Genomic DNA, 27,237 nt, shown 5'->3' with positions numbered 1-27,237 from the left:
TAGCATATAAGGGTAAATAAGAATCATCCAAAATCTTACCACAAAGAGATAGGAATTGTTTTCCTTTCAGGGCATTTCTTTCTAATGCTTTTTACATGGTTTTGATTTTACTCTATAATATATACTAGTTTTTCACTCAACATTTTCAGTTTCAGAATACTATTATGTTTTAAGGCTCTATCATATTTTATTTATTTATTCTCCTCTTTTGGACACTTAGGTTATTTCCAATGTCTTGTTATTAAAGTAGTGCACAATGAGCATCCTTTTATAAAAATCTTTAAATATAATTACTTTCTTAGGTAGAGTCTAGAAGGTAGAATTTAAAGGTCTACAGTGAAGAATTTTTAAAATATCCTGGATACTTGTAAAACTGCTTATCAAAAAGACATGCCATTTGTTAGTAGTATTTGCATTAATTTTATTCATTTTTCAAAATCTTTGCTAGCTTGTTAGGCCCTTCCAAAAAAAGTATTTCATTGTTTTAATTTGCAAAATTACTAGTAATGTTGAGATTCTTTCACATTTTTTGGCCATTTCTATTTCTTCTAGGAATTATCTGTAACTTTGTCCTACCTGCAAATTCACCAGTATTTGCTGTTTTCATCTTTACAGCTTCATACTCTATTGAATAATTTAATAAGGCAAAGACCCAACAAATACGCTTCATTTTCACATAATTCAAGCCTATTGTTTCCAGGTGATCTTTAGAATGATTTCATCAATTTCTTTTTTAAAAAAATAATTTGTGCTTTCACTAAACCTATAAATTAGAAATTCAATTACGATTTCCTTAAAATATACAGTCCTCTCACCAAGAGCATATTCTCCATTTTCTTAAGTTTTCTACCTCAGTAAAATACTAGATTTTCTTCTACAAACTTTTAAAAGACAATTCCTGAGTGATTTTATAGGCGGGGAGCCTATTGTTAGTGGAATACTTTTCAATTATTTTATTCTATATAGTTATTAATAGTACTTTGGAAAACTACTGATTTTTAAATATTTATTTTGTAACATAGGAGTAGATTACAAAAAATTTTTTATTCACTTTCTTGGACTTTCTAGATATACAATCAAATTGTCTATAAATAATGACTATTTTGTCAGTTTCAACAGTTATACAATTCCTGCTTTGTTGCAGTGAATACAATTTCAAGAATGGTCTTTACTGCCCAATTTTATGGAACATTTTCTACAGAAGACTTTACAGAAGCTATGCCAGTATACTCCAGGCTAGTCAGATGCCTTCAGGAGAATGCATTTAGACCTGGACATCCTAGTTCAAGAGGCCTTTCTACAAATGGAAACATGTTCAAAAGAGAGTGGCCAAGGTCCATGAACCCACATTAGCTGACAAACTGTTGAAAAAATTGGGATGTTCCTTCTGGTGAATAGAGACTCATTAGAACATGATAGAATAAGAATTTTCATTAAAACAAGGATTAGGCTTGTCACATAACCTCTCTAAAGAGAAGAACTAGGAACAAGCTACATGGAGGCCAATTTTTGGTCAAGTAAATAATTTTAATTAAAAAGTAAGTAGTATACCTTGGTAGGAAGGGGACGTCCCTACAGGGAAAATACTTAAATATAGGATCAATAATCCATTACAGAGATGTTGTGGAACAGATCTGAACATCTGGTAGGTGGTTGGACTGGATGACCTGTAAGACTCATCTTACTCCATATTCCATATTTCCACAGCCATTTCCATCGCCTCTAGCCAGTTTGGCACACAAAAGTTTACTGAAATTCATTTTAATACAAATAGAAATAGTATATCAAAGCAGCCACATTGTTTTTTTAGACTGACTTTTTAGTAAACACTTCATAAAATTTAAATACATATAATAATTCAGTATGAATAAAAAAGGAATAATACTTTCTCCAATCACTCTCACCTACGGCCTTGGATCAATCAACCTGCCTAACCTATTTATTAGGATAAGCAAAAAAAAACACATCAATATACATAAAAACATAAGGGAACAAATGCACAGGGAAAACTATCACCATGAAAAATTATCTGATCATTTTTATCCTATTGCAAAAAGGCATTCATGTTTAAACATTAATTGAATTTCCAAGTGGTTATAGAGAATATGTTATCTAAGATTCGTACTTTTCATTCCCAACAAAGAAACCTCTTCAGGAAATAGGTAATGAAAGCTGTTACCTATAGCGTGTTCTTCTCATTCAAGATTAATGTTTAACCTGTATCTTCTTACATTCCCAAAATAGCTCTGGGCAGTATTTGCCCAAGCAAACACTCTGAAACCAAATAACAGCAAAAATGCTTATAAGATAGAAACCTACTGAGAAGTAATTATATGGTCCTTGAAATTATCTTAAGGGATTTAGGTATAATTATCAACATCTCATTTAAATAATCTCACTGCAATTCATATGACTTCCTCTGCTATTTACCCTTAATCGAGAGGTGTCAAAATTAATAATTTACCCAAAAAGTACAGAACTATGATATATGTTACAGAGAAGACAAGGAATAATTCTTATGTGCCGGTTTTGATGTGCTCGTGCCAGTTGGTGATTCTATGAAACGTCTGATCCCAGAAATAGCAACAGAGAAAAAACTTGAGTGGCTGGTAGGATGGTGAGTTCATGACAGAAGCAAGAAACTCTGTTCCTCACTGGAAATTTCTGGAGTGTCCTCTGCAGACACAAAGCAATATTCTAGAACTGTGGATTGATATGAAATGAAAGATACAAAGAAAAGCTCTGTTCTGAAAAACAAAACCCAGAATGAATAAGTCATGGAGATCCTTTACCTCCCTAGACAGCCTAACTCCCCAGGTGCTGAAAGATGGCATAGAGAAGAATGACACTTATTGTTCAGGAAGGTTTATGGGCGGGATCAACTTGTTTCACTGAGTAGATTGTGCATTTGGTTCATGAGCAAATGTTGATCTGTCTCCCCAAAGGAACAAACCAGAGCGACCTGAAAAGAGGCAATGGAAGCAAATATGCAGCTCATGAGAGTTATCCAGGAAATGCGGGCAGAGATCAGTAAGCTGGAGAAAGAGAATCAAGCCCTCCGGATGAAGCTGACTTCAAGTAGTCAGAGAACCCCAGGCTCAGGGGGAAAATCAGGAGATGAGAAGGAAGAGGAAGTCACAGACCTCGGTAAATTTGCAGAAGTGCCTGGACAATCTCCAGCAGCCCTTCATGGTGGTGTTTCCACTGGTACGGCCCCAGCTGTGACAGAACACCAAGGTACCGTATGTCCATAGCTCTTCTGGGCTGTACCCACCTTTGCAAATATCTCCTAAATAGTAGGTTTATTGTGCCTCTCACATAACTGCATAACTTGGTATTACAGTGGTGAGTTCCATCCTTTTTCTCCTGGTAGATTAGCTTTGAATCCCTAGGCAAAAATTTCTTTAGCATCTTCAAGTAACATATTTTAACAACATTGAAACTATCTCCAGATAGTCCTGGAAAGATGAGGATGACAGATTAGTGGAAATCAGTCATATTAAAAGTAATGCTTTTTTTCCTTTCTTGACTTCAAGCATTTAAATGCTACATAATGGAACACCAAATGGGTACGTGTCAAATGGCGTGCTCGCTTATTAATCTAGAACAGTATTGCATAATAGTTAAGTATATGGATATTAGAATCAGACAAATATGGTTGCTAGTGATCTGACACCAGTTAGCCACTAGATTTAGAGCTAGCTCTGAGAAATCTTTAACCCTCGTTTTGTTCATTTGGAAGTGTTACAGTACCTACCTCACGTGGTTGTGAGGATTGACTTTAATGATAACCTAAGTGCTTAGTATAGCACCTGGCAAACACACAACAAATGGTAGGTATTATTTCTTATCCGTATTTTACAAAATTTTTACTGTCCTTTATGAACATATGTTGCACATAATTCAACTTACTATACAGGTTGAAGACTTCAAGAATAAAAGGCAATGATATATTCTAAAAGAATCAACTCTCTCACCTTTTATGGGAAAGAGTTTTGACTGTGAGGACTATGCATTAAGTCAGAAATCAGGAGAGTGAAAAAATACGTTCTACATTGAAATGAGTGCTTGCCTACATACAGTATATTCAAATAAAATTGAGATACATAATTAAATACTCAAAGCGCTTAATATCCTCTGTCAAAAGATTCAGGCAATGCCATTTAGAGGTGCTGAGCAGCTTGGCAATGGGACATGTTCTATTTCCAGCTGGTTTTTTCTGTTAAAGAGGCCTTTTTCTAGTAAGGGTCCTTGTATTTCAAAGCTGGGAGCAGATTCCAGTCACGGTCTCTTCCCTTGTTGTCAAGAACAGCACTGGATCTGAGTTATTCTGTCTGTTGGTTATTTAGTAAAACTGAAAGGGTAACCTTTACGGAAGTTAGACCTTCTCCTGGTGAAAAAAAAACAAAAACATATGGACATGTGTAGTATATCCTTCCCCAGGCTTCCTCCATCTCTGAATTCTTGACATTTGGACTGAATAACTCTGTATTACAGCAGTTTGTCTTGGACATTGTAGGCTGTTTAGCAGTTTTTCCTGGCTTCTAAACACTAGTAGTACCTGCCTCTCCCCCTTCAGTCATGACCATCAAAAATGTCTTCAGACATTCCAAATGTCACCTGGAAGACAACATTTGAAAACAACTGCCTTACTCCAAAGGTAAACAACTCCTTCAAATCTATTTTTCATGATGCTTATCCTAATGCAAAAGTAATTTGGGCCTCAGTATGCCTAGTGCTATTCTAAAACAAGCATTAAACTGATTAAAGAACAAAGAGTATTACCCTTTAAACCCTGAATTCAGGGCCTGAATGCCATCAAATTTAAAGGAGGTTTGAATATTATTAAGAGCTAAATACACAACTGATGATATACATTTTCAGCATCTGAATGGTGACCTCCAATAAGAATATAAGCATTAAGTTGGAAAAGGACTAGTGAAAAACATTTGGGGAACTCTTGCCAGTTGCACCAATAAAACAAAGAAGGAAATATGATTTAAATTTGTGCTTAGAAGCCCGGTTGAGTTCATTTAAGTGATATTGATGTGTGTCTTACATGTGATGTTCTGTTATGAAAGTGACATAAGTAGAAGGAACATTGGCCTGAGCATGAAGACACCTGGGTTGTAATCCCAGTTTTGTAATGGTTGGTCAGTGCTGGGGAGCTCACATAAGATTCCTGATCTTAGTATTCTCAAGTAAAAATGAATCGGTTAGATGCCTTCCAAGGCCTATTCCAACTGTACAATTCTATGATTCTATGAATGTGACATGTTTTATGATCACTCTCCTCATCTGTAAAATGGAGAAAGTGATAGAATCTATCTCATAGGGCTGCTGAGACGATTAAATGAGGTAGCACAAGTAAGACTCAGCATGAGTTACTTGGTAGCAGTTGTCGTCATATCATTGGATGAGTCGGAAAAATATTATTTGAATTGAGTTTAAGTTTTTTATTAGCAGTCAGTAAGATATTGCTGATATCAATCAAAATTCATACTTGCAACTGAATGATAGAAATGTGCTGCTAAGGAGGAGATTTAGAGCTCATCCCCTGTTTTTACTGTTGAGGCTACAAGACCCAGAGAGATTAAGCAGCTTGTCTGATCCTCTTGAAAACAAAATAATATAAACCTATTCTTTGAGAAGGAACGATATGAAATCAGAAGTGTGTCTCACTTTAAGAAGGAACCATTAAGGTGGGTCTGGAAGCGATCACTTGAGACGAAATTCTCCTGGAAACATATGTAAGAGTGTGCCAGCATTTGGTAGGTATGAAATCCAACCCGTCCATTACAGGGATGTTGCCCTCACCCCTCCTGCCCTTTGCAATCTCTCCTAGGCTCTTTTAGGGAAGAGATAATTTGCTATGAAGAAGATGCAAGAAGCAATTCTTTACAGGGAAACTCCAGCATTCCCTTCAATCTGCTCATACCCTTTGCTGGCAAATAAACTGCATTTGAAAGCAATCTTTGAATTGGTGCTAATGACCCTGTGATGCTCTGTGGAATATTCTTTCCCTTTTATTGATAAGAAACCAAAGGATACAGATTATTTGTGATCCAGGGACATAAACCAAAAGCCTATATGCTGATCAGTCAAGCTGGAGTATAGGTCCCAAACAATAAACTTAACTTTGCTATTATGAATATAATTTCCTCTGTTGTACTTTCCTACCATTTGGTATAAAGATATTGTTTTATAATCCTCTTAAACAGAAACTTTTATGTTTGTCAACAGTCATAAACCTGTTTTTAGATAATTATAGAAGTGATATATCATGGCCAAAGGAAGTGTTCAAAGATAATTTATGAATAGTATTTGCAGGTAATTACTTCAGAGAGATTTGAACTTAAACTCCCCCACAAACTCTTGCTTAAAATATGACCTTCTGCTCTTCCAAACTATGAAAAGCCAGGGCAGCCTCCGCTTTCTGTAATGGCTGTATAATTTGCTGTCTGTGTTCTGCAGACACGGGCCACAAACTTAAAAAAGAGAAAATTGTGCTTCCAGCCCTCTGAAAACCTAAACACGATGCTGCACTTTCTTATACTTTCATGCTAGCTAATGGCAAAGCTATGATGAGAAAGAATAAAGATTCAACAAACATTCATTGAGTGCTCCAGAAAATGGAAACCAACCCTTGAGGTCAGTGTCATTAACCCCAGGGGTAATAGCTAGATGTCTAAGTAGAGGTTGAATGACAGGCCCCAGGTCAGTTTGCACGGTGTTAGAAGTGAGATGCAGACAAACCAAGACTCCCTAAAATAAAGCTCTTTTATTCAAGGTGCTTTCATTACAAGGAGTGGAGATAGGATTTACCTCAAGGAAAGAGTTTGTTAGCAGACCCTTATGGACAGAAATTGGGTTGGAAGCCCCCAGAAACTAAAGCCATAAATCTCTCCATCTCTCTCCAGAGAACTCCTGTTTCCCACAGAAGGCATCTTTGCTATTTCTTCTTTTTTTTTTTTTTTTTTTTTTTAATTTTTTGGCTGTGCCTTGCGGCATGCAGGATCTTAATTCCCTGACCAGGGATGGAACCCACGCCCCCTGCAGTGGAAGGGCGGAGTCTTAACCACTGGACCACCAGGGAAGTCCCGAGGCATCTTTACTTCTTTCCATGTGTCTGCCTTGCTTTCATCTCTCATGCGACAGGCATCCTCATAACAACTGTCCTAACTAAAGCCAACACACACATTTCAGGCCAGTTGGGAGCAGCCAGTTCAATTATTTGTGGTTATTCAAGTGATGAGGGGCTGTGGACGAGCATGTTCTTCTAGAATGAGGAGAACGCCCAGAACTGCATGTCTAGAAATTCATGTTCTTTGCATTTTAAGATCGTGTTTTATTATCTCTGTATGTCCAGCTCTCTGTTCATATTCTATGTTCTCAGGAAGGTCTTCCCTGACCACACTATTTAAATAGACCCCCTCCCTCATCTGCCTCTATCCCCTAGCCCTCATCAGCTTGATTTGTCTTCCTAGAACCTATCACTATCTGAATTTTATCATATATTGTTTATCATCTGTCAGCCACATGAGAATTTTATGCAGGCAAGAATTCTGTGTTGTTCACTCCCACACCCCATCTCTTAAAAAAACACCTGGCTCATGGTTGGCACTCAATAATTTGCAAAATAAATCAATGAATGAATGTCTTTTATGCAAAAAAAAAAAATAATCTAAAAACAACAGCTTTGGTTAGTTAGTTTCAATGAAGTATTTACTACCAACACAATCTTCCATTTGTGGATGTCATTAAAAGTAGAATTTTTAAACTTGAATTTTGTGTCTCCTGTACAGGCAATGTCATGATTGTTAGACGCTATTCCATTTCCTCACCAACTCGTTTGTTAGCTGCAAATGATCCTTGGAAAGCTGGGAAAAAACATCCAAATCGTGGAATTCTAGAAGCTCAAAAAACAGTCAAATCACTGGCATGTTCTTCAATTAAGAAGCAAGACAACGAAGAAAAGATGTTTGCCCCAGGTTCTTTTACCAGCAACGGTTCCAGCCAAAGAGGCTTTCCCAAGCATGGTTTTGGTTGCAGGTAATGTACAATCCGCCTCAGGATAGTTTATAGTTGAATGCTGTGATGGCTTCTGAGACGTTCTCCTGGATAAGCCAGGTCTTATCTAGTGGAAGTAATAAAACCAAGTAGGCTATTAGGCCAAGATAACTTCCATCGTACTTATGTCTGTTTTGAGAACCAAAAGAAACAAATTTATGTGAGATCAAATAGTACCCTCTAATAGATGCCTCTATTAAGTGGAGAACCATCAGTCTTCACTTACTAATCAAGCATTAATTATCATACTCTGAGCTGGTCACTGGGGATCCAAGATCCTGCAAAAGCAAAACGTTATGTTCAAAACTTTCATTTAGTGACAAAGACGCACAAGTAAACTGACCACTGTAATAGTGTCTCAGGGAGAAGGCACAGTTACATTAGGAGCTGAACAGAGAATTCCTCTCTGAGAAAGAACTGTTCTTGTGGAGGAAGGCGCCTTCATGGGCTTATGTGAGTATAAGACAGGACCCTTTAGGCATAAGCCAAACAGGCCAAGAGACAAAGAGGAAACTGACCTGTTCTGCAAAATACGAATTGGTATTTAAGGAGTTATGAGCAGGCTGCAAATGGGAGGGACTGAGAAAATATTTGAGAAGTAAGCTGGGAATCTTTAAGAGGAAAGTTGGCCAGTGGCCCTTGTAGTGAGTAAAGCCAAGGGCTCTTTCGGAACAAGATTGTCACTGTCAAGCAGTACTGTGTTAGAGCATCACTTCCCCTCCCCCACAATCTGCATTTCTACCTCCCAATTCCCAGTTATGCCCTGACTATCAAAGGTATATACACATCTTGTTTATGTTTTCCTTTGCTGTGGAAAAGCTTTTAAGTTATGCACCCAACATAGGAGCACCTCAATATATAAGGCAAATGCTAACAGACATAAAAGGGAAAATTGACAGTAACACAATCACAGTAGAGGACTTTAACGCCCCACTTTCACCAATGGACAGATCATCAAAAATGAAAATAAACAAGGAAACACAACCATTAAATGATACATTAAACAAGATGGACTTAATTGATATTTATAGGACATTCCACCCAAAAACAACAGAATACACTTTCTTTTAAAGTGCTCATGGAACATTCTCCAGAATAGATCATATCTTGGGTCAAAAATCAAGCCTTGGTAAATTTAACAAAATTGAAACCATATCACGTATCTTTACTGACCACAACGCTATGAGACTAGGTATCAATTACAGGAAAAGATCTGTAAAAAATACAAACACATGGAGGCTAAACAATACACTACTTAATAACCAAGAGATCACTGAAGAAATCAAAGAGGAAATTAAAAAATACCTAGAAACAAATGACAATGAAAACACGATGACCCAAAACCTATGGGATGCAGCAAAAGCAGTTCTAAGATGGAAGTTTATAGCAATACAATCCTACCTCAAGAAACAAGAAAAATCTCAAATAAACACCCTAACCTTACACCTACAGCAATTAGAGAAAGAAGAACAAAAAAACCGCAAAGTTAGCAGAAGGAAAGAAATCATAAAGATCAGATCAGAAATAAATGAAAAAGAAATGAAGGAAACAATAGCAAAGATGAATAAAACTAAAAGCTGGTTCTTTGAGAAGATAAACAAAATTGATAAACCATTAGCCAGACTCATCAAGAAAAAAAGGGAGATCACTTAAATCAATAGAATTAGAAATGAAAAAGGAGAAATAACAACTGACACAGCAGAAATCCAAAGGATCTTGAGAGATCACTACAAGCAACTCTATGCCAATAAAATGGACAACCTGGAAGAAATGGACAAATTCTTAGAAAAGCACAACCTTTCAGGAAGAAATAGAAAATATAAACAGACCAAACACAAGCACTGAAATTGAAACTGTGATTAAAAATATTCCAACAAACAAAAGCCCAGGACCAGATGGCTTCACAGGCAAATTCTATCAAACATTTAGAGAAGAGATAACACCTATCCTTCTCAAACTCTTCCAAAATATAGCAGAGGGAAGAATACTCCCAAACTCATTCAACGAGGCCACCAACACCCTAATACCAAAACCAGACAAAGATGCCACAAAGAAAGAAAAATACAGGCCAATATCACTGATGAACATAGATGCAAAAATGCTCAACAAAATACTAGCAAACAGAATCCAACAGCAAATTAAAAGGATCATACACCATGATCAACCGGGGTTTATCCCAGGTATGCAAGGATTCTTCAATATATGCAAATCAATCAATGTGATACACCATATTAACAAATTGAAGGAGAAAAACCATATGATTATCTCAGTAGATGCAGAAAAAGCTTTCAAAAAAAATTCAACACCCATTTATGATAAAAACCCTCCAGAAAGTATGCATAGAGGGAACTTATCTCAACATAATAAAGACCATATATGACAAACCCACAGCCAACATCGTTCTCAATGGTGAAAAACTGAAAACATTTCCACTAAGATCAGGAACAAAACAAGGTTGCCCACTTTCACCACTATTATTCAACATAGTTTGGAAAGTTTTAGCCACAGCCATCAGAGAAGAAAAAGAAATAAAAGGAATCCAAATTGGAAAAGAAGAAGTAAAGCTGTCACTGTTTGCAGATGACAGGATACTATACATATAGAATCCTAAAGATGCTACCAGAAAACTACTAAAGCTAATCAATGAATTTGGTAAAGTATCAGGATACAAAATTAATGCACAGAAATCCCGTGCATTCCTATACACTAATGATGAAAAATCTGAAAGAGAAATTAAGGAAACACTCCCATTTACCATTGCAACAAAAAGAATAAAATACCTAGGAATAAACCTACCTAAGGAGACAAAAGACCTATACTCAGAAAACTTTAAGACACTGATGAAAGAAATTAAAGATGATACAAACAGATGGAGAGATATACCATGTTCTTGGATTGGAAGAATCAACATTGTGAAAATGACTCTACTACCCAAAGCAATCTACACATTCAATGCAATTCCTATCAAATTACCAATGGCATTTTTCACAGAACTAGAACAAAAAGTTTCACAATTTGTATGGAAACACAAAAGGCCCCGCATAGCCAAAGCAATCTTGAGAAAGAAAAACAGAGCTGGAGGAATCAGGCTCCCAGACTTCACACTATACTACAAAGTTACAGTAATCAAGACAGTATGGTACTGGCACAGAAATAGAAGTATAGATCAATGGAACAGGATAGAAAGCCCAGAGATAAACCCACGCACATATGGTCACCTTATCTTTGATAAAGGAGGCAAGAATATACAATGGAGAAAAGACAGCCCTTCAATAAGTGGTGCTGGGAAAATTGGACAGCTACATGTAAAAGAATGAAATTAGAACACTCCCTAACACCATACACAAAAATAAATTCAAAATAGATTAAAGACCTAAATGTAAGGCCAGAAACTATATAAAACTTTAGAGGAAAACATAGGCAGAACACTCCATGATATAAATCACAGCAAGATCCTTTTGGACCCACGTCCTAGAGAAATGGAAATAAAAACAAAAATAAACAAATGGGACCTAATGAAACTTCAAAGCTGCACAGCAAAGGAAACCATAAACAAGACAAAAGGACAACCCTCAGAATGGGAGAGAATATTTGCAAATGAAGCAACTGACAAAGGATTAATCTCCAAAATTTACAAGTGGCTCTTGCAGCTTAATATCAAAAAAACAAACAACCTAATCCAAAAATGGGCAGAAGAGCTAAATAGACATTTCTCCAAAGAAGATACACAGATTGCCAACAAACACATGAAAGGATGCTCAACATCACTAATCATTAGAGAAATGCAAATCAAAACTACAATGAGGTATCACCTCACACCAATCAAAAAGGCCATCATCAAAAAATCTACAAACAACAGATGCTGGAGAGGGTGTGGAGAAAAGGGAACCCTCTTGCACTGTTGGTGGGAATGTAAATTGATACAGCCACTATGGAGAACAGTATGGAGGTTCCTTAGAAAACCAAGAATAGAACGATCATACGACCCAGCAATCCCACTACTGGGCATATACCCTGAGAAAACCATAGGTCAAAAAGAGTCATGTACCACAATGTTCATTGCAGCACTATTTACAATAGCCAGGACATGGAAGCAATCTAAATGTCCATCGACAGATGAATGGATAAAGAAGATGTGGCACATATATACAATGGAATATTACTCAGCCATAAAAAGAAATGAAATGGAGGTATTTGTAATGAGGTGGATGGAGTTAGAGTCTGTCATACAGAGTGAAGTAAGTCAGAAAGAGAAAAACAAATACAGTATGCTAACACATATATACGGAATCTAAGGGGAAAAAAAAAAAAAAAAGGCCATGAAGAACCTAGTGGCAAGACGGGAATAAAGACACAGACCTACTAGAGAATGGACTTGAGGATATGGGGAGGGGGTGGGGTGAGATGTGACAGGGTAAGAGAGTGTCATGGACATATATACACTACCAAATGTAAAATAGATAACTAGTGGGAAGCAGCCGCATAGCACAGGGAGATCAGCTCGGTGCTTTGTGACCATCTAGAGGGATGGGATGGGGAGGGTGGGAGGGAGGGAGATGCAAGAGGGAAGAGAAATGGGAACATATTGTATATGTATAACTGATTCACTTTGTTATAAAGCAGAAGCTAACACACCATTGTAAGGCAATTATACTTCAATAAAGATGTTAAAAAAAAAAAAAAAAAAAAAAAAAAAAGAGTAATGTACCACAATGTTCATTGCAGCACTATTTACAATAGCCAGGACATGGAAGCAACCTAAGTGTCCATCGACAGATGAATGGATAAAGAAGATGTGGCACATATATACAATGGAGTATTAGCCATAAAAAGAAACGAAATTGAGTTAATTGTAATGAGGTGGATGGACCTAGAGACTGTCATACAGAGTGAAGTAAGTCAGAAAGAGAAAAACAAATACTGTGTGCTAACACAAATATATGGAACCTAAAAAAAAAAAAAAAACAACCACGGTTCTGAAGAACGTAGGGGCAAGAATGGAATACAGACTCAGATGTAGCAAATGGACTTGAGGACACAGGGAAGGTGAAGGATAAGCTGGGACGAAGTGAAACAGTGGCATGGACATATATACACTACCAAATGTAAAATAGATAGCTAGAGTTGCTTTGCTGTGCACCTGAAACTATCACAACATTGTTAATTGGCTATACTCCAATATAAAGTTAAAAAAAAAAAAGATAGCTAGTGGGAAGCAGCTGCATAGCACAGGGAGATCAGCTCAGTGCTTTGTGTCCACCTAGATGTGTGGGATAGGGAGGGTGGGAGGGAGACGCAAGAGGGAGGAGATATGGGGATATATGTATATGTATAGCTGATTCACTTTGTTATACAGCAGAAACGAACACACCATTGTAAAACAATTATACTCCCATAAAGATGTTTAAAAAAAAAGTGTATACACATTTGTCTCCTCTGAGGAGAAGGAGGAAAATCAAGAAATAGGGACCTGGTTTCACGATTAACTTATCTGGGGAAGAGAAAATGGAACAAATATAGTTGTTGAGAGAATGAGTTATCTAATTCAGCAGTGGCAGGAAATCAAATCAAAGGGTAACCATAATTAATAGGCCTGCAAGAATTCTCATAAATATTGGAAAGAGTGCTGGACTTCCCACTGGATGTGGGATACGAAGGTTGAGCCAGTTTTATTTGAATTTTACAAAGCAGGATGAAAACTGTGTTTCATTTGTAGAAAGTTCTATTATAGGAGCAGAGAGAGGAACCTGGGTCAGGAAGGACAGGCAAAGAAAAATGGAAGGGTCATCCCAGTAGAGCAAAAAAGACAAGAAGAGAGAAGAAATGATGACTACGGAGAAAACTAAAAGTAGGGAAATCAGTGAGGATGGAGAAGTTAGCAGGATCCATCATAAAAGTCCTTCCGTGGAATGCTAGGAATATGTGCTTTACCATTAATTACTGGAAAGCTAGTAAAATATGTCTTTATGAAAATTTTCAAAATACATAAACATTCAGAAACCAATATTACAAATATCAGTGTATTCATCTGCAAGAGTTTTATCATATTTTATCCAGATATTTTTATATATAAAAGAAAATATGTTACTAATAAAGAGAAAAGCCCTATATCTCTCTATCTCTCTTCCCCTGTACTCCTGAGGGGCAAGTGTTAACCATGAGTTTTTCTTCTATCCTTTCAGTCTGTTTTTTATGCTTTCATTACCCACATTCATTCATTCAGCAAATACATCTTAAGGGTGTACTACGTGCTGGATTCTAGGCACTGAAGATACAGCAGGAAAAAAAATTGTCAAAAATCTCTGCCAATGTGGAGCTTTTTCCTTTGTAACATAATGATCAATAAACATGAAAATACAGGAAGTATATATTATGTCAGATGGTGAGAAAAGTAAACCAATCAAAGGAAAAATGAAGGGTTTGAAGAGCAAGCATTGTTGAAATTTTTTTATATCGTAGCCAGAAGATACCTCACTATTTGAATAAAGAAGGGAGAGACAGAGTTCTGGGGATATGAGCAGGGGATTGGAGTGGGTAGGCGGGGGCACTCTCCAGGCATTGAGAACAGCAAATGTCAGAGGCCTGGGTGGGTCCACAACTGGTGTTTGAAGAAGGGCAAGATGGCTGGCACTGAGTGCGGTGAAGGGAAGAAGCGAGACAGAGAGAGAGAAGGCAGAGAGCTAAGGGTGGTCTTCCACTCCTTTCCAATGATTCTGGATTTTTTTCTAAGTGAATTAGGATGCATAATATACTCTTTTCATTTATATATATATATATGTATATATGGAGCTCTGTTTTGAAAAGACTATAGAAAAACAATACAGAAAGCAAGGGGACCAGGTTTAAGGCTAAAAAAATAATTTAGACAAGAAATGATTATTTCTTGGCCTATGGCAATAACTGGATGTGGTTTCTAAACATTTGAAGGTGGAGCCAACAAGATTTGTTAACAGAGCAGATGTGGGATATGGAAACAAGAAGTGTACACCCAACCATTGTGTTCCAATGGCCATGTGATTTCAAAGAGGGAGGAGGGAAGAAAGGCAGAGATGTACCCTTTGTCTAAATAAAATTATGTACACATATAATATACAGTTATATAAAAGCACTAAATGTTCATTATTTTTTAAATTGCTAATTATAAAATATTAGTGTAATACACAAAGTAAAAAGTATAAAAAGGAAAATCTTCCAAAATCCCACTACCTGAAAAACCACCATTGAGATTTTTAATGCGTATCTTTCCAGGCTTGTGTTTATATAGTTTATAATTGTACAGTGCCTGTATTATAATGCTTTAGTTTTTGCACTTAAACCATTACAGGCTTACAGACCTACAATGCTAAACTGGGAAATATAGCGGTATTAATTTTCCCATTTCAATTTATATTATTTTCTATGGTAGTTTGGGGACCTAGCCAATGTTTATAATGTATTATTTTTCTGAAGCAAAATGTTTTCCAACTTCCAAGCTGCCAATGAATAAACTATTAGAACACAATCCCTTTCTAATTTGGAATCTACTTTAATTTGAAAGTTTGAGCCAATTGTAGAATTGTGTTAAAGCAAGAAAGTCAGTAACGGCTTTAAATCAACAGCTGGGTTGGCATAAAACCCAGTAGATACAGAGAACTGTTGAATAGGAATTAAGTGGGTTTTTTTTGTAGTACTTTTTTATTTTGTCTTTTACTTTCTTAGGGATTAACTAGTAAAGTAACAACTCATTACATTATTCCTCTAATTTTTGGGTAAATTCATTTCCTTTCTAATAGCTTTCAAAGAATCTTACAAAGATTTATCAAGAACCAATTTGTTTGAACTAGCTTTCAAATCAGTGAGACATTGTACCTAATTTGCTTATGAACTTTTCTATTATTGTACCAATAAAGTATTTTACGGAATAATGCCAATGTCAATATTTCTAAGAACCAATGATCTCCAGAAACTAGAGGCTGGATTTTAATTTTTTCCCTAATTTTGACATAGAAACCCAATCTTTTCCTCCTGCATTCAAGAAAAAAAGAAAAAATAACCTCAGGCTGTTGAAAAGATTAGGGAAAAGGGTCCATATGGACAACTAAACTTAGAAATGATATTTTACTGATAGGATAAAACAGACACATTAAAATAAATACATTGTCTTCTTTTCCTAAGCAAAGTGGTTAAGAAGACAGCCTCTGGAATCAGAGGGCTAAAGTCCCAACTCCATCTTTTGCAAACAGCATGGTCTTGGACAAGTTATTAGTCTGAGCTGTGCCGTAGTTTATTCTTTTGTAAAAAGAGAATCATAATAGCAGTTACCTCATAGTTTTTTTGAAGAATAAATGGGATAGTCAAGTGAATGCTTGCTAAGTGGCAAAGCAGTTATTATTTTATTGATCCCATATAGAACTACTGGCCTTCCTCCCAAGGGAGGGAGCAGATGTGTTCCCCTAGATACAGGCCAGTAAATGCCATTCAGTGAAATTATAGCCTTGTCTAATCAAAGAGAGAGAGAGAGATCAAAACTAGAGAAAAGAAAAAAAAAAAAAAAAAACCTAGAGAAAAGGCAATAATTTTAAACACTGCTCTTTAGACTTATTCCTGGGAGAACTTTATCCTGATTTATGTCAAAATTATATATAACACTGTTCAAGGGGAAAGGGGAAGTGGGCAAAATGAAAAGATTTAATCCCTCAGGTAACACTGGGTCACTGCTGTCACTTCTCCCTCCCCTCATTGTTCAGGTGTGATGGATAGTCCATTAATTCAAACTCCAAAGTGCAGATTGACTGGGATTATAAAATAATTCCCTCAAATTTCTTTTTCATTTCAACTGAAGAGTTTTGGTGTGTAGGACCGTTTGCCTGAGAGAACATGATGTTCTCCAACTTTAAACGCCAAGCTAATAATCCTCAGACGTACAGACCTTGCCTCAAAAATTTTAAATTTTAGTTTTATCAGTGCTATTCACTGGGTTTAATCAAAAGGCCAATTCCAATATTTTTTCATGCATTATTATTGAACAACTAAACAAAAAAAATTATGATATATTTAAGGTGAACCTTTAACACTTTAAGCAATATTTGGTGACTTGCAAAAATAGTAAATGTTTTGTAGAAATAGTAAGTGCTTTTGCATAAAGGCTCACTAAAAAGTTTTATTTCTCTTTCCCTATTCTGCGTTCTTTAGGGACAAGATAAAGACAGTCAGTTTCCTGTTACCCATGAACATGTCTTCATATTCCAAAAACTCAAGTTCTTTGAAATACTCACCAGATCAGACCACAAACCAGCTAAGTACCATTACAGAATAGTATACGTAAGGTGGTGAAATTTAAGAAACAGTTGATTTCCAACATGTGGGAACACCGAGGCCTGGCTGGGTCAATGTCCTCCCCTGCAAAGACCTTTGGCAAGATGCTCAGTAAGATATACAAATATTTGGCGTTGGATCAATAGAGTTGTCAGTGGACTTGGCCAAGAAATGGAAGCCATTACTTTATGTTGTTGTTGATGGGTGCACGGTGGCTGTGGAAGTCTCTCTATGCAGCATGTGAGCAATTAAATGTAATTAAATTAAATTGCATGCTAAGTGTTTCGTATCTGTGCTATGCTATCAGGAAATGCTGCTGTTCCCATTATGTGTCGTTCTCCGGTTGAAACTATAACAAATCTAGGAAAAAAAAAGTTCTATTTCTGATTATAACATAGAAGCCACAGTGATTATCCTTATAGTTAATTTGTGTGTTGATATTTCACTGACACAAGCTCACTTGGTCTTTTAATATCCCGTGTTACTGGCATGTAGACACAAACACAGCAAACTCCCACAGCGTGTATTGTGGGCTCAGAGTAATTGTGGGCTGGCTAACGGCAAAGACACTCATCCTGGTTGGAAGGAGAGAGAAAAAGGTTCAAATGATTATTACTTAGGGGTTGAAAACCTCAGAACTCCCTCAAATCCTGAACTTCTAGTCAAGAGACCATCTCCTCCTCCAGGTTTACAGCAATCATGTTCTAATACCAGTATGTCTTTTAAACAAATATCTTATGTTAAAATCTCCAGAGTGTTAAAATGCAGATCTGGGGGCTCCAGACAGGAACAAGACAAGAAATTCACATTTTTAAACAAGCCTTCCCAGGTGATGTCTTAAACAGCTATGACTGCTATCCACTATTGTAAATACTAAGAATCATAGGGTTCCCCAGATCCGATGCCAAGTTGAAGAAGCAGGGAAGCAAGGAAAGGGTATGAATGGTCCAGTCTATTTCTAAGAGAGGTTTTTAATAATCACAAGACAGACTCCTGGAAGGGAAATGGATGAATCAACGAATACCCTGAGGTAAAAGTCACATAATGGGTCAGATGCTTCCTTTATTTATGATATTCATTTAAGATTAACAATATTCTCAGCCTTATACCAGGTGTACAATAGGGCAAGGTTACAACCAGAGGGGAAAGATAGGAAAGAGGGGAACTCAAATGTCCAGCAGGGACAGACAAGTGATAGAAAGGAGTGGGGTGTGCTCTGGAGAACAGGCATATGCACACCCCATCCACATGGGGCTGCAACTACTCACCCTTGTGAGGCTGTGTGGGGAAGGGGACACTCCATTGTCACATGGTCTATCGTCCAATGGATGTTAAAATCTGGATTTTTATGCAAAATCTCCTGATTCATAAATACTAGCATTATGTTCAATTTTTAAAACATTGTGAAAACCAAATACAATTTGTCTAAAGACCAGATTTAAGATACCAGGTAAAAATTTATATGTGAGATTTCTAGCTTTTGTGTGTTCTAGCTTTTGATTTTCTCTTGGCTAAGTTGATGAGTCATCAGCTAAACGATGAACAGCAAGACACTTCCCTAGCATTCAGAGCTGTGTACTTTACCTGGAAAGAAGAGGAAAAAGAGAAAGAGGAAGAAGGCAGAGAAACCTCCCCATGATGAATTCTTAATGGTCACCATCACTGCCAATAGTGGCAGAAATTCATAACTCTGTGGGTGATGAAAGCCAAAAGTTAACAAATACATCAATCTATTATCAAAGTACACCAACATCTGCCAGAGCTATTTGCTTTCATAAATTGGTCTCCTGCAAATGTCCTTAACAAATAAAGATATTGAAACAAAGGAAAACATAAACAATGTGCTCAAAATCAAATGGTTGGCCCTGGCAACTTTTCCAGCGCCCCAATTCTGTCTGCTCCGATTTCCTTGAGCTATTTCTACTCCCTAAGCTGTGAATCTAGAATAAACTTAACCAGAAAATAGCTGTGTACAGGGACAATGGGAAACATTATGGAGTTCATTTTATTCCTTAGTCCAAATTCTAGTTTACCCTCTAGAAAACAGATCTTAGGAACTTCTAAGTATCCAGGCAGGCACAATCATTGAGCCTGATGTTTTTACCACCAAAATAAAAAGGAAAGTACAGTAGTACCTTCTGATTATGGAAAACACCACCCATAGAACTTAAAAAATATGATAAAGCAGTCTAAGAGAGTACTATGTGGTTATTGTAATCCACATATTATGTTCAATTATAGTCCTATTTTAAGAGACAGTTCTACCGCCTGCAGTAGTAGTTAATTTTTAAATATCAATGCAGAGAAATGTTCATTCATTCAAGCTGTGTTTGAAAAAGCACGTAGTTGAAAAATACTCTTTCACATACAGGAGTGAATAAAAGACCTGTTGTAGCTTTAATTCTTCTTTGATCCCTGCTTTTATCATTAGTGCTGTAAGACAGTCAAAATATCTCATGACTACAATAATCTACTCACAATTAGTTTTCTGAAACGTGAGAAAAGGAAGACTGAATTTATCCAGTCTCATACATACTTAGTACTTTGACATTATTAAAACTACTTTGAAAGTCGATCTTGAAACACAATTCTCCATGAACTCAGAGAGAGATTAAACTTGTTCCTGTCCAGGTCTTACTAAAAGATAATTCTCTGTGGCATTCAGGCTTACATTCAGGAAATATCTCCTCATTTTACCTTTTCCTTTAATTAGAATTTCTCCTCCTGCAGGTCAACTCAAAATTCTTACGCTTGAGATGTCTGAATCTGAGGACCAATTAAAAGTCTATTCTTAATAATGATAACAAATTCATTCTGCCACCTGCTCAATACCATTTTATGAAGACCGTATACATTTTCGTTAAGAGTGTTCCAAAAGATACAGCACCCCTCTTCTTTAGGGAACACAGTTGTCAGTCTTAATTTTACTCATTCGTGAAAATTGTCCCTAATTCCTTCCATTAATTCCCAAATACACACCCTTCCTCCTTTCTTTCCTCCTTAGTCTTGAGGATTTTTAATTCACACAATTACCTCAGACCAGAAACTCATTTCTGATGGAAAGATAAGGGGAACACAAGCAAGGCTATCTAAGTAGGAAAAAATTCACTCTGTGAAACACCTAGCAGGTTCTTGGTCTTTGAAATAACATTTTGTCCAACAAACCCCATTGTTTAATATAAGAAAAGCTTTCAGCATTGAAGAGCAGGTAACTGAATGGATAGCTCAGAAGCAAATAACTCTTTGGCCCAATTGCTACACTATTTAGTGCATTAGAAAAAGTAACTTGCTAAATGGCCTGTGGTCACGTATAACAGTTAAATGGGCATCCAAGAAGTGAGCCAATTACTCCCTTCCTAACTGTATTATTTCATCTAATATGTGGTTGATGTTATATTGCCCGTCAAAGACGTGGTCTTTTTCATCCCGGCCATTGGCTTTGGTTCTAGTTCTATCCAGATTGACTGTGGAAAACTTACATCACATCATCACACACAGACGTTTCCTCTCTTAAAACAGAAACTCCCTTTGGCCTCAAATCTTTTCTAAACCAACTCATTCAAGTGTTCCTCCCAAATATTTACTTTTTCCTCTCTTCAAGTGCTCTACATTTGTAGAGCTGCACTGAAGCTCATTCCCGGTCCCAGAAATCTAGCATTTAAACGATCTCCTCAAGAAGCCATTCCAAGAAAAGCCAGCTCTCAGAAAACTGGAACTCCAAAATCGGAAAGTGCTTAACCTCCTGGTCTTCTCTTCCCAGTCCCTGAAACTAAGCGTATAGTGGCAGTTCTCAATCCTGACTGCAGCATCAAATAAACCAGAGAGCATTAAAAATCCCATTTCCCAGGCTCCACCCTAGACGAGTTACGTCAGCAGCCCTGGGGATGGACCTTGTCATCAGTATTCCTTAGAGATCCTCCATGATTCCAATGTGCAAGCAATGCTGAGAATCACTGTTGTAAAGTCGAGGGGCTGCGAAGACCGGCCCTGAATGTCACAGATCCTGAAGAAGGACCTGCCTTGACAGCACTGACAAGGACAGCCCTGGGCTCTCACTCCCTCACACCCATGTGATCTTAAGCAGTATCACTGAGCCTCTTAAAGCCTCAGTTTCCTCATCTGTAAAATGGAGATATGCTGACATTCTCTGGCACGTGGAGATTTAATGAGCTAAAATATGTAAAGCACCTACTCCAATACCCAGCCCCCAGTAAGCACTCAAGAAATAATAGTAATAGTGGTAGTAGTGGCAGTCGTAGTATGTACAGGACATAGTCTTTGCCTTCAAGGAAAAGGTAAGCAGAGGTTTGCCCCCTCCCAGCCCTGCCCAGGGAATTAGTGGCAGGCCATGCAGAGAAACCTCGTCTCCTGATTCGTGGTCCAGTGGCCTTTCCACGGCACCACACTTCTGCCCTGATGACCTCAGCCCTCCTGTCACTGAGTTTGGTGGCTGCAGAGGACTTATGCAGTAAATAAGACTGGACATGGCCCCAAAGCTCTTTCCCATAAGAAATATTATGTTTTAAATCTACTTCTTGAAAATACACTTCAAGAGTTCATTTCTTGTTTGAAGACTAGAGCAACTTCAGAAGGTTTCAATGAACTCGGAGCCATTTCTCATCAGCTGCCTTCCTACCACAAAGGACCTCATCCCCATAGGGACTGTCAATTCCAGAGCCTCTGAGCTCCCGTGGAAACCTTGGTGAAGTGTTAACCACCCTCGTGAAGAGTTCCAAGCCAGTCTCTACACAGACTACATTGTGCTGATGGACCCTAATATCATTCTCCTGCTCAGCCTCCAGACAAACTGGGTATAATTACCTGAATAAGTTAATAAATGGAATAGGTCAATGAAATCTATTTGGGGAGCAAAAATGACTTCAAGAGGGTATTGTTACAAGCAACCAAGTCCATTTCCGTCATTTTAGGAGGAAGTCTGCATTCAGAGCTTTCAAAAGAAGATTACAAGCCTTTAAGGTAATGGGCAATTCCACAGTTACTCACTCATAAGTATTTGGCCTGAATTAAATTTTGGTTGGAATCCTATGATGCTATATGCAAAATGCTTTATTAACTGTGTATTCAGTAAATGCACATCTTCTCAACAAACTCTCCAGTTAAGGCAGACTGCTCTGAATGCCAGTTCTCATCCTTATCAAACATGGCAAGAACATCCAGAAAATCAAATGTCACTTACCTATTCAGCATCAAATCTTGACCTCCACACAACTCTTTGCAATGTTTCCTTTAGCGGTCTTGACTTGAAAGTGAGTACAAAAAGTGGTGCAGGGGGGCAAGATGGTGGAAGAGTAAGACGCGGAGATCACCTTCCTTCCCACAGATACATTAGAAATACATCTACACGTGGAACTGCTCCTACAGAACACCTACTGAACGCTGGCAGAAGACGTCAGACCTCCCAAAAGGCAAGAAATGCCCCACGTACCTGGGTAGGGCAAAAGAAAAAAGAAAAAACAGAGACAAAAGAATAGGGAGGGGACCTGCACCAGTGGGAGGGAGCCGTGAAGGAGGAAAGGTGTCCACACACTAGGAGCCCCTTCGCGGGCAGAGACTGCGGGTAGCAGAGAGGGGGGAGGCTGCGGAGCCACGGAGGAGAGCGCAGCCACAGGGGTGCGGAGGGCAAAGCGGAGAGATTCCCGCACGGAGGATCGGCGCCGAGCAGCGCTCACCAGCCCGAGAGGCTTGTCTGCTCCCCCGCCGGGGCGGGCGGGGCTGGGAGCTGAGGCTCGGGCTGTGGGCAGATCGCAGGGAGAGGACTGGGGTTGGCGGCGTGAACACAGCCTGAAGGGGTAAGTGCACCACAGCTAGCCGGGAGGGAGTCCGGGAAAACGTCTGCAGCTGCCAAAGAGGCAAGAGACTTTTTCTTGCCTCTTTGTTTCGCGGTGCGCGAGGAGAGGGGATTCAGAGCGCCGCCTAAAGGAGCTCCAGAGACGGGCACGAGCCGCGGCCGTCAGCGCGGACCCCAGAGACGGGAGTGAGACGCTAAGGCTGCTGCTGCCGCCACCAAGAAGCCTGTGTGCGAGCACAGCTCACTCTCCACACCTCCCCTCCCGGGAGCCGGTGCAGCCCGCCACTGCCAGGGGCCCATGACCCAGGGACAACTTCCCCGGAAGAACGCACTGCGCGCCTCAGGCTGGTGCAACGTCACGACGCCTCTGCCGCCGCAGGCTCGCCCCGCCTCCTCCGTACCGCTCCCTCCCCCGGCCTGAGTGAGCCAGAGCCCCCGAAGCAGCTGCTCCTTTAACCCCGTCCTGTCTGAGCGAAGAACAGACGCCCTCAGGCGACCTACATGCAGAGGCGGGGCCAAACCCAAAGCTGAACCCCAGGAGCTGTGCGAACAGAGAAGAGAAGGGGAAATCTCTCCCAGCAGCCTCAGGAGCAGCGGATTAAAACTCCACAAACAACTTGATGTGCCTGCATCTGTTGAATACCTGAATAGACAACAAATCATCCCAAATTCAGGAGGTGGACTTTGGGAGCAGGATATATTAATTTTTCCCCTTTTCCTTTTCCCGTGAGTGTATATGTGTATGCTTCTGGGTGAGATTTTGTCTGTATAGCTTTGCTTTATAATAGCTTTATTTTATTTTATTTTATTTTATTTTATTTTATTTTATTTTATTTTATTTTATCCTCTTTCTTTCTTTCTTTCTTTCTATTTTTTCTCCCTTTTACTCTGAGCCATGTGGATGAAAGGCTCTTGGTGCTCCAGCCAGGCATCAGGGCTGTGCCTCTGAGGTGGGAGAGCCAACTTCAGGACACTGGTCCACAAGAGACCTCCCAGCTCCACGTAATACCAAACGGCGAAAATCTCTCAGAGATCTCCATCTCAACATCAAGACCCAGCTTCACTCAACGACCAGCAAGCTACAGTGCTGGACACCCTATGCCAAACAACTAGCAAGACAGGAACACAGCCCCATCCATTAGCAGAGAGGCTGCCTAAAATCATAATAAGGCCACAAACACCCCAAAACACACCACCAGACGTGGACGTGCCCACCAGAAAGACAAGATCCAGCCTCATCCACCAGAACACAGGCACTAGTCCCCTCCACCAGGAAGCCTACACAACCCACTGAACCAACCTTAGCCACTGGGGACAGATACCAAAAACAACGGGAACTACGAACCTGCAGCCTGTGAAAAGGAGACCCCAAACACAGTAAGATAAGCAAAATGAGACGACAGAAAAACACACAGCAGATGAAGGAGCAGGGTCAAAACACACCAGACCTAACAAATGAAGAGGAAATAGGTAGTCTACCTGAAAAAGAATTCAGAATAATGATAGTACGGATGATCCAAAATCTTGGAAATAGAATAGACAAAATGCAAGAAACATTTAACAAGGACGTAGCAGAACTAAAGAGGAACCAAGCAACGATGAAAAACACAATAAATAAATACTCTAGACGGGATCAATAGCAGAATAACTGAGGCAGAAGAACAGATAAGTGACCTGGAAGATAAAATGGTGGAAATAACTACTGCAGAGCAGAATAAAGAAAAAAGAATGAAAAGAACTGAGGACAGTCTCAGAGACCTCTGGGACAACATTAAACGCACCAACATTCGAATTATAGGGGTCCCAGAAGAAGAAGAGAAAAAGAAAGGGACTGAGAAAATATTTGAAGAGATTATAGTTGAAAACTTCCCTAATAAGGGAAAGGAAATAGTTAATCAAGTCCTGGAAGCACAGAGAGTCTCATACAGGATAAATCCAAGGAGAAACACACCAAGACACATATTAATCAAACTATCAAAAATTAAATGTAAAGAAAACATATTAAAAGCAACAAGGGAAAAACAACAAATAACACACAAGGGAATCCCCATAAGGTTAACAGCTGATCTTTCAGCAGAAACTCTGCAAGCCAGAAGGGAGTGGCAGGATATACTTAAAGTGATGAAGGAAAAAAACCTACAACCAAGATTACTCTACCCAACAAGAATCTCATTCAGATTTGATGGAGAAATTAAAACCTTTACAGACAAGCAAAAGCTGAGAGAGTTCAGCACCACCAAACCAGCTTTACAACAAATGCTAAAGGAACTTCTCTAGGCAAGAAACACAAGAGAAGGAAAACACCTACAATAACAAACCCAAAACATTTAAGAAAATGGGAATAGGGACATATATATCGATAATTACCTTAAATGTAAATGGATTAAATGCTCCCACCAAAAGACACAGACTGGCTGAATGGATACAAAAACAAGACCCATATATATGCTGTCTACAAGAGACCCACTTCAGACCTAGAGACACATACAGACTGAAAGTGAGGGGATGGAAAAAGATATTCCATGCAAATAGAAATCAAAAGAAAGCTGGAGTAGCAATTCTCATATCAGACAAAATAGACTTTAAAATAAAGACTATTACAAGAGACAAAGAAGGACACTAAATAATGATCAAGGGATCGATCCAAGAGGAAGGTATAACAATTGTAAATATTTATGCACCCAACATAGGAGCACCTCAATACATAAGGCAAATACTAACAGCCATAAAAGGGGAAATTGACAACAACACAATCATAGTAGGGGACTTTAACACCCCACTTTCACCAATGAATAGATCATCCAAAATGAAAATAAATAAGGAAACACAAGCTTTAAATGATACATTAAACAAGATGGACTTAATTGATATTTATAGGACATTCCACCCAAAAACAACAGAATACACATTTTTCTCAAGTGCTCATGGAACATTCTCCAGGATAGGTCATATCTTGGGTCACAAATCAAGCCTTGGTAAATTTAAGAAAATTGAAATCCTATCAGGTATCTTTTCCAACCACAATGCTATGAGACTAGATATCAATTACAGGAAAAGATCTGTAAAAAATACAAACACATGGAGGTTACACAATACACTACTTAATAACGAAGTGATCACTGAAGAAATCAAAGGGGAAATCAAAAAATACCTAGAAACAAATGACAATGGAGACACGACGACCCAAAACCTATGGGATGCAGCAAAAGCAGTGCTAAGAGGGAAGGTTATAGCAATACAAGCCTACCTCAAGAAACAGGAAACATCTCGAATAAACAACCTAACCTTGCACCTAAAGCAATTAGAGAAAGAAGAACAAAAAAACCCCAAAGCTAGCAGAAGGAAAGAAACCATAAAGATCAGATCACAAATAAATGAAAAAGAAATGAAGGAGACAATAGCGAAGATCAATAAAACTAAAAGCGATTCTTTGAGAAGATAAACAAAATTGATAAACCATTAGCCAGACTCATCGAGAGAAAAAGGGAGAAGACTCAAATCAATAGAGTTAGAAATGAAAAAAGAGAAGTAACCACTGACACTGCAGAAATACAAACGATCATGAGAGATCACTACAAGCAACTCTATGCCAATAAAATGGACAACCTGGAAGCGATGGACAGATTCTTAGAAAAGCACAACCTTCTGAGACTGAACCAGGAAGAAATAGAAAATATAAACAGACCAATCACAAGCACTGAAATTGAAACTGTGATTAAAAACCTTCCAACAAACAAAAGCCCAGGACCAGATGGCTTCACAGGCGAATTCTATCAAACATTTAGAGAAGAGCTAACACCTATCCTTCTCAAACTCTTCCAAAATATTGCAGAGGGAGGAACACTCCCCAACTCATTCTACGAGGCCACCATCACCCTGATACCAAAACCAGACAAAGATGTCACAAAGAAAGAAAACTACAGGCCAATATAACTGATGAACATAGATGCAAAAATCCTCAACAAAATACTAGCAAACAGAATCCAACAGCACATTAAAAGGATCATACACCATGATCAAGTGGGGTTTATCCCAGGAATGCAAGGATTCTTCAATATATGCAA

General features: G+C 38.5%; 1 protein-coding gene across 1 annotated transcript; it reads left to right on the top strand.

The window, feature by feature from the left end:
* Positions 1 to 1,813: 1,813 nt before the first annotated feature.
* On the top strand, positions 1,814 to 22,918 carry CCDC195 (coiled-coil domain containing 195). The gene is made up of 3 exons (XM_082464761.1): positions 1,814 to 3,237; positions 7,806 to 8,052; positions 17,242 to 22,918. The coding sequence occupies exons 1-3, from the start codon at positions 2,976 to 2,978 to the stop codon at positions 17,363 to 17,365; spliced, it is 633 nt and encodes a 210-aa protein (XP_082320887.1). The 5' UTR covers positions 1,814 to 2,975; the 3' UTR covers positions 17,366 to 22,918.
* The last annotated feature ends 4,319 nt before the right edge of the window (positions 22,919 to 27,237 follow it).

The sequence above is a fragment of the Balaenoptera physalus genome (assembly GCF_965194825.1).
Source record: "Balaenoptera physalus genome assembly, chromosome: 6".
In the NCBI taxonomy this organism is placed as follows: domain Eukaryota; kingdom Metazoa; phylum Chordata; class Mammalia; order Artiodactyla; family Balaenopteridae; genus Balaenoptera; species Balaenoptera physalus.
Note: the sequence above shows the minus strand (reverse complement) of the source record. Positions and strands in the feature narration are given on the sequence as shown.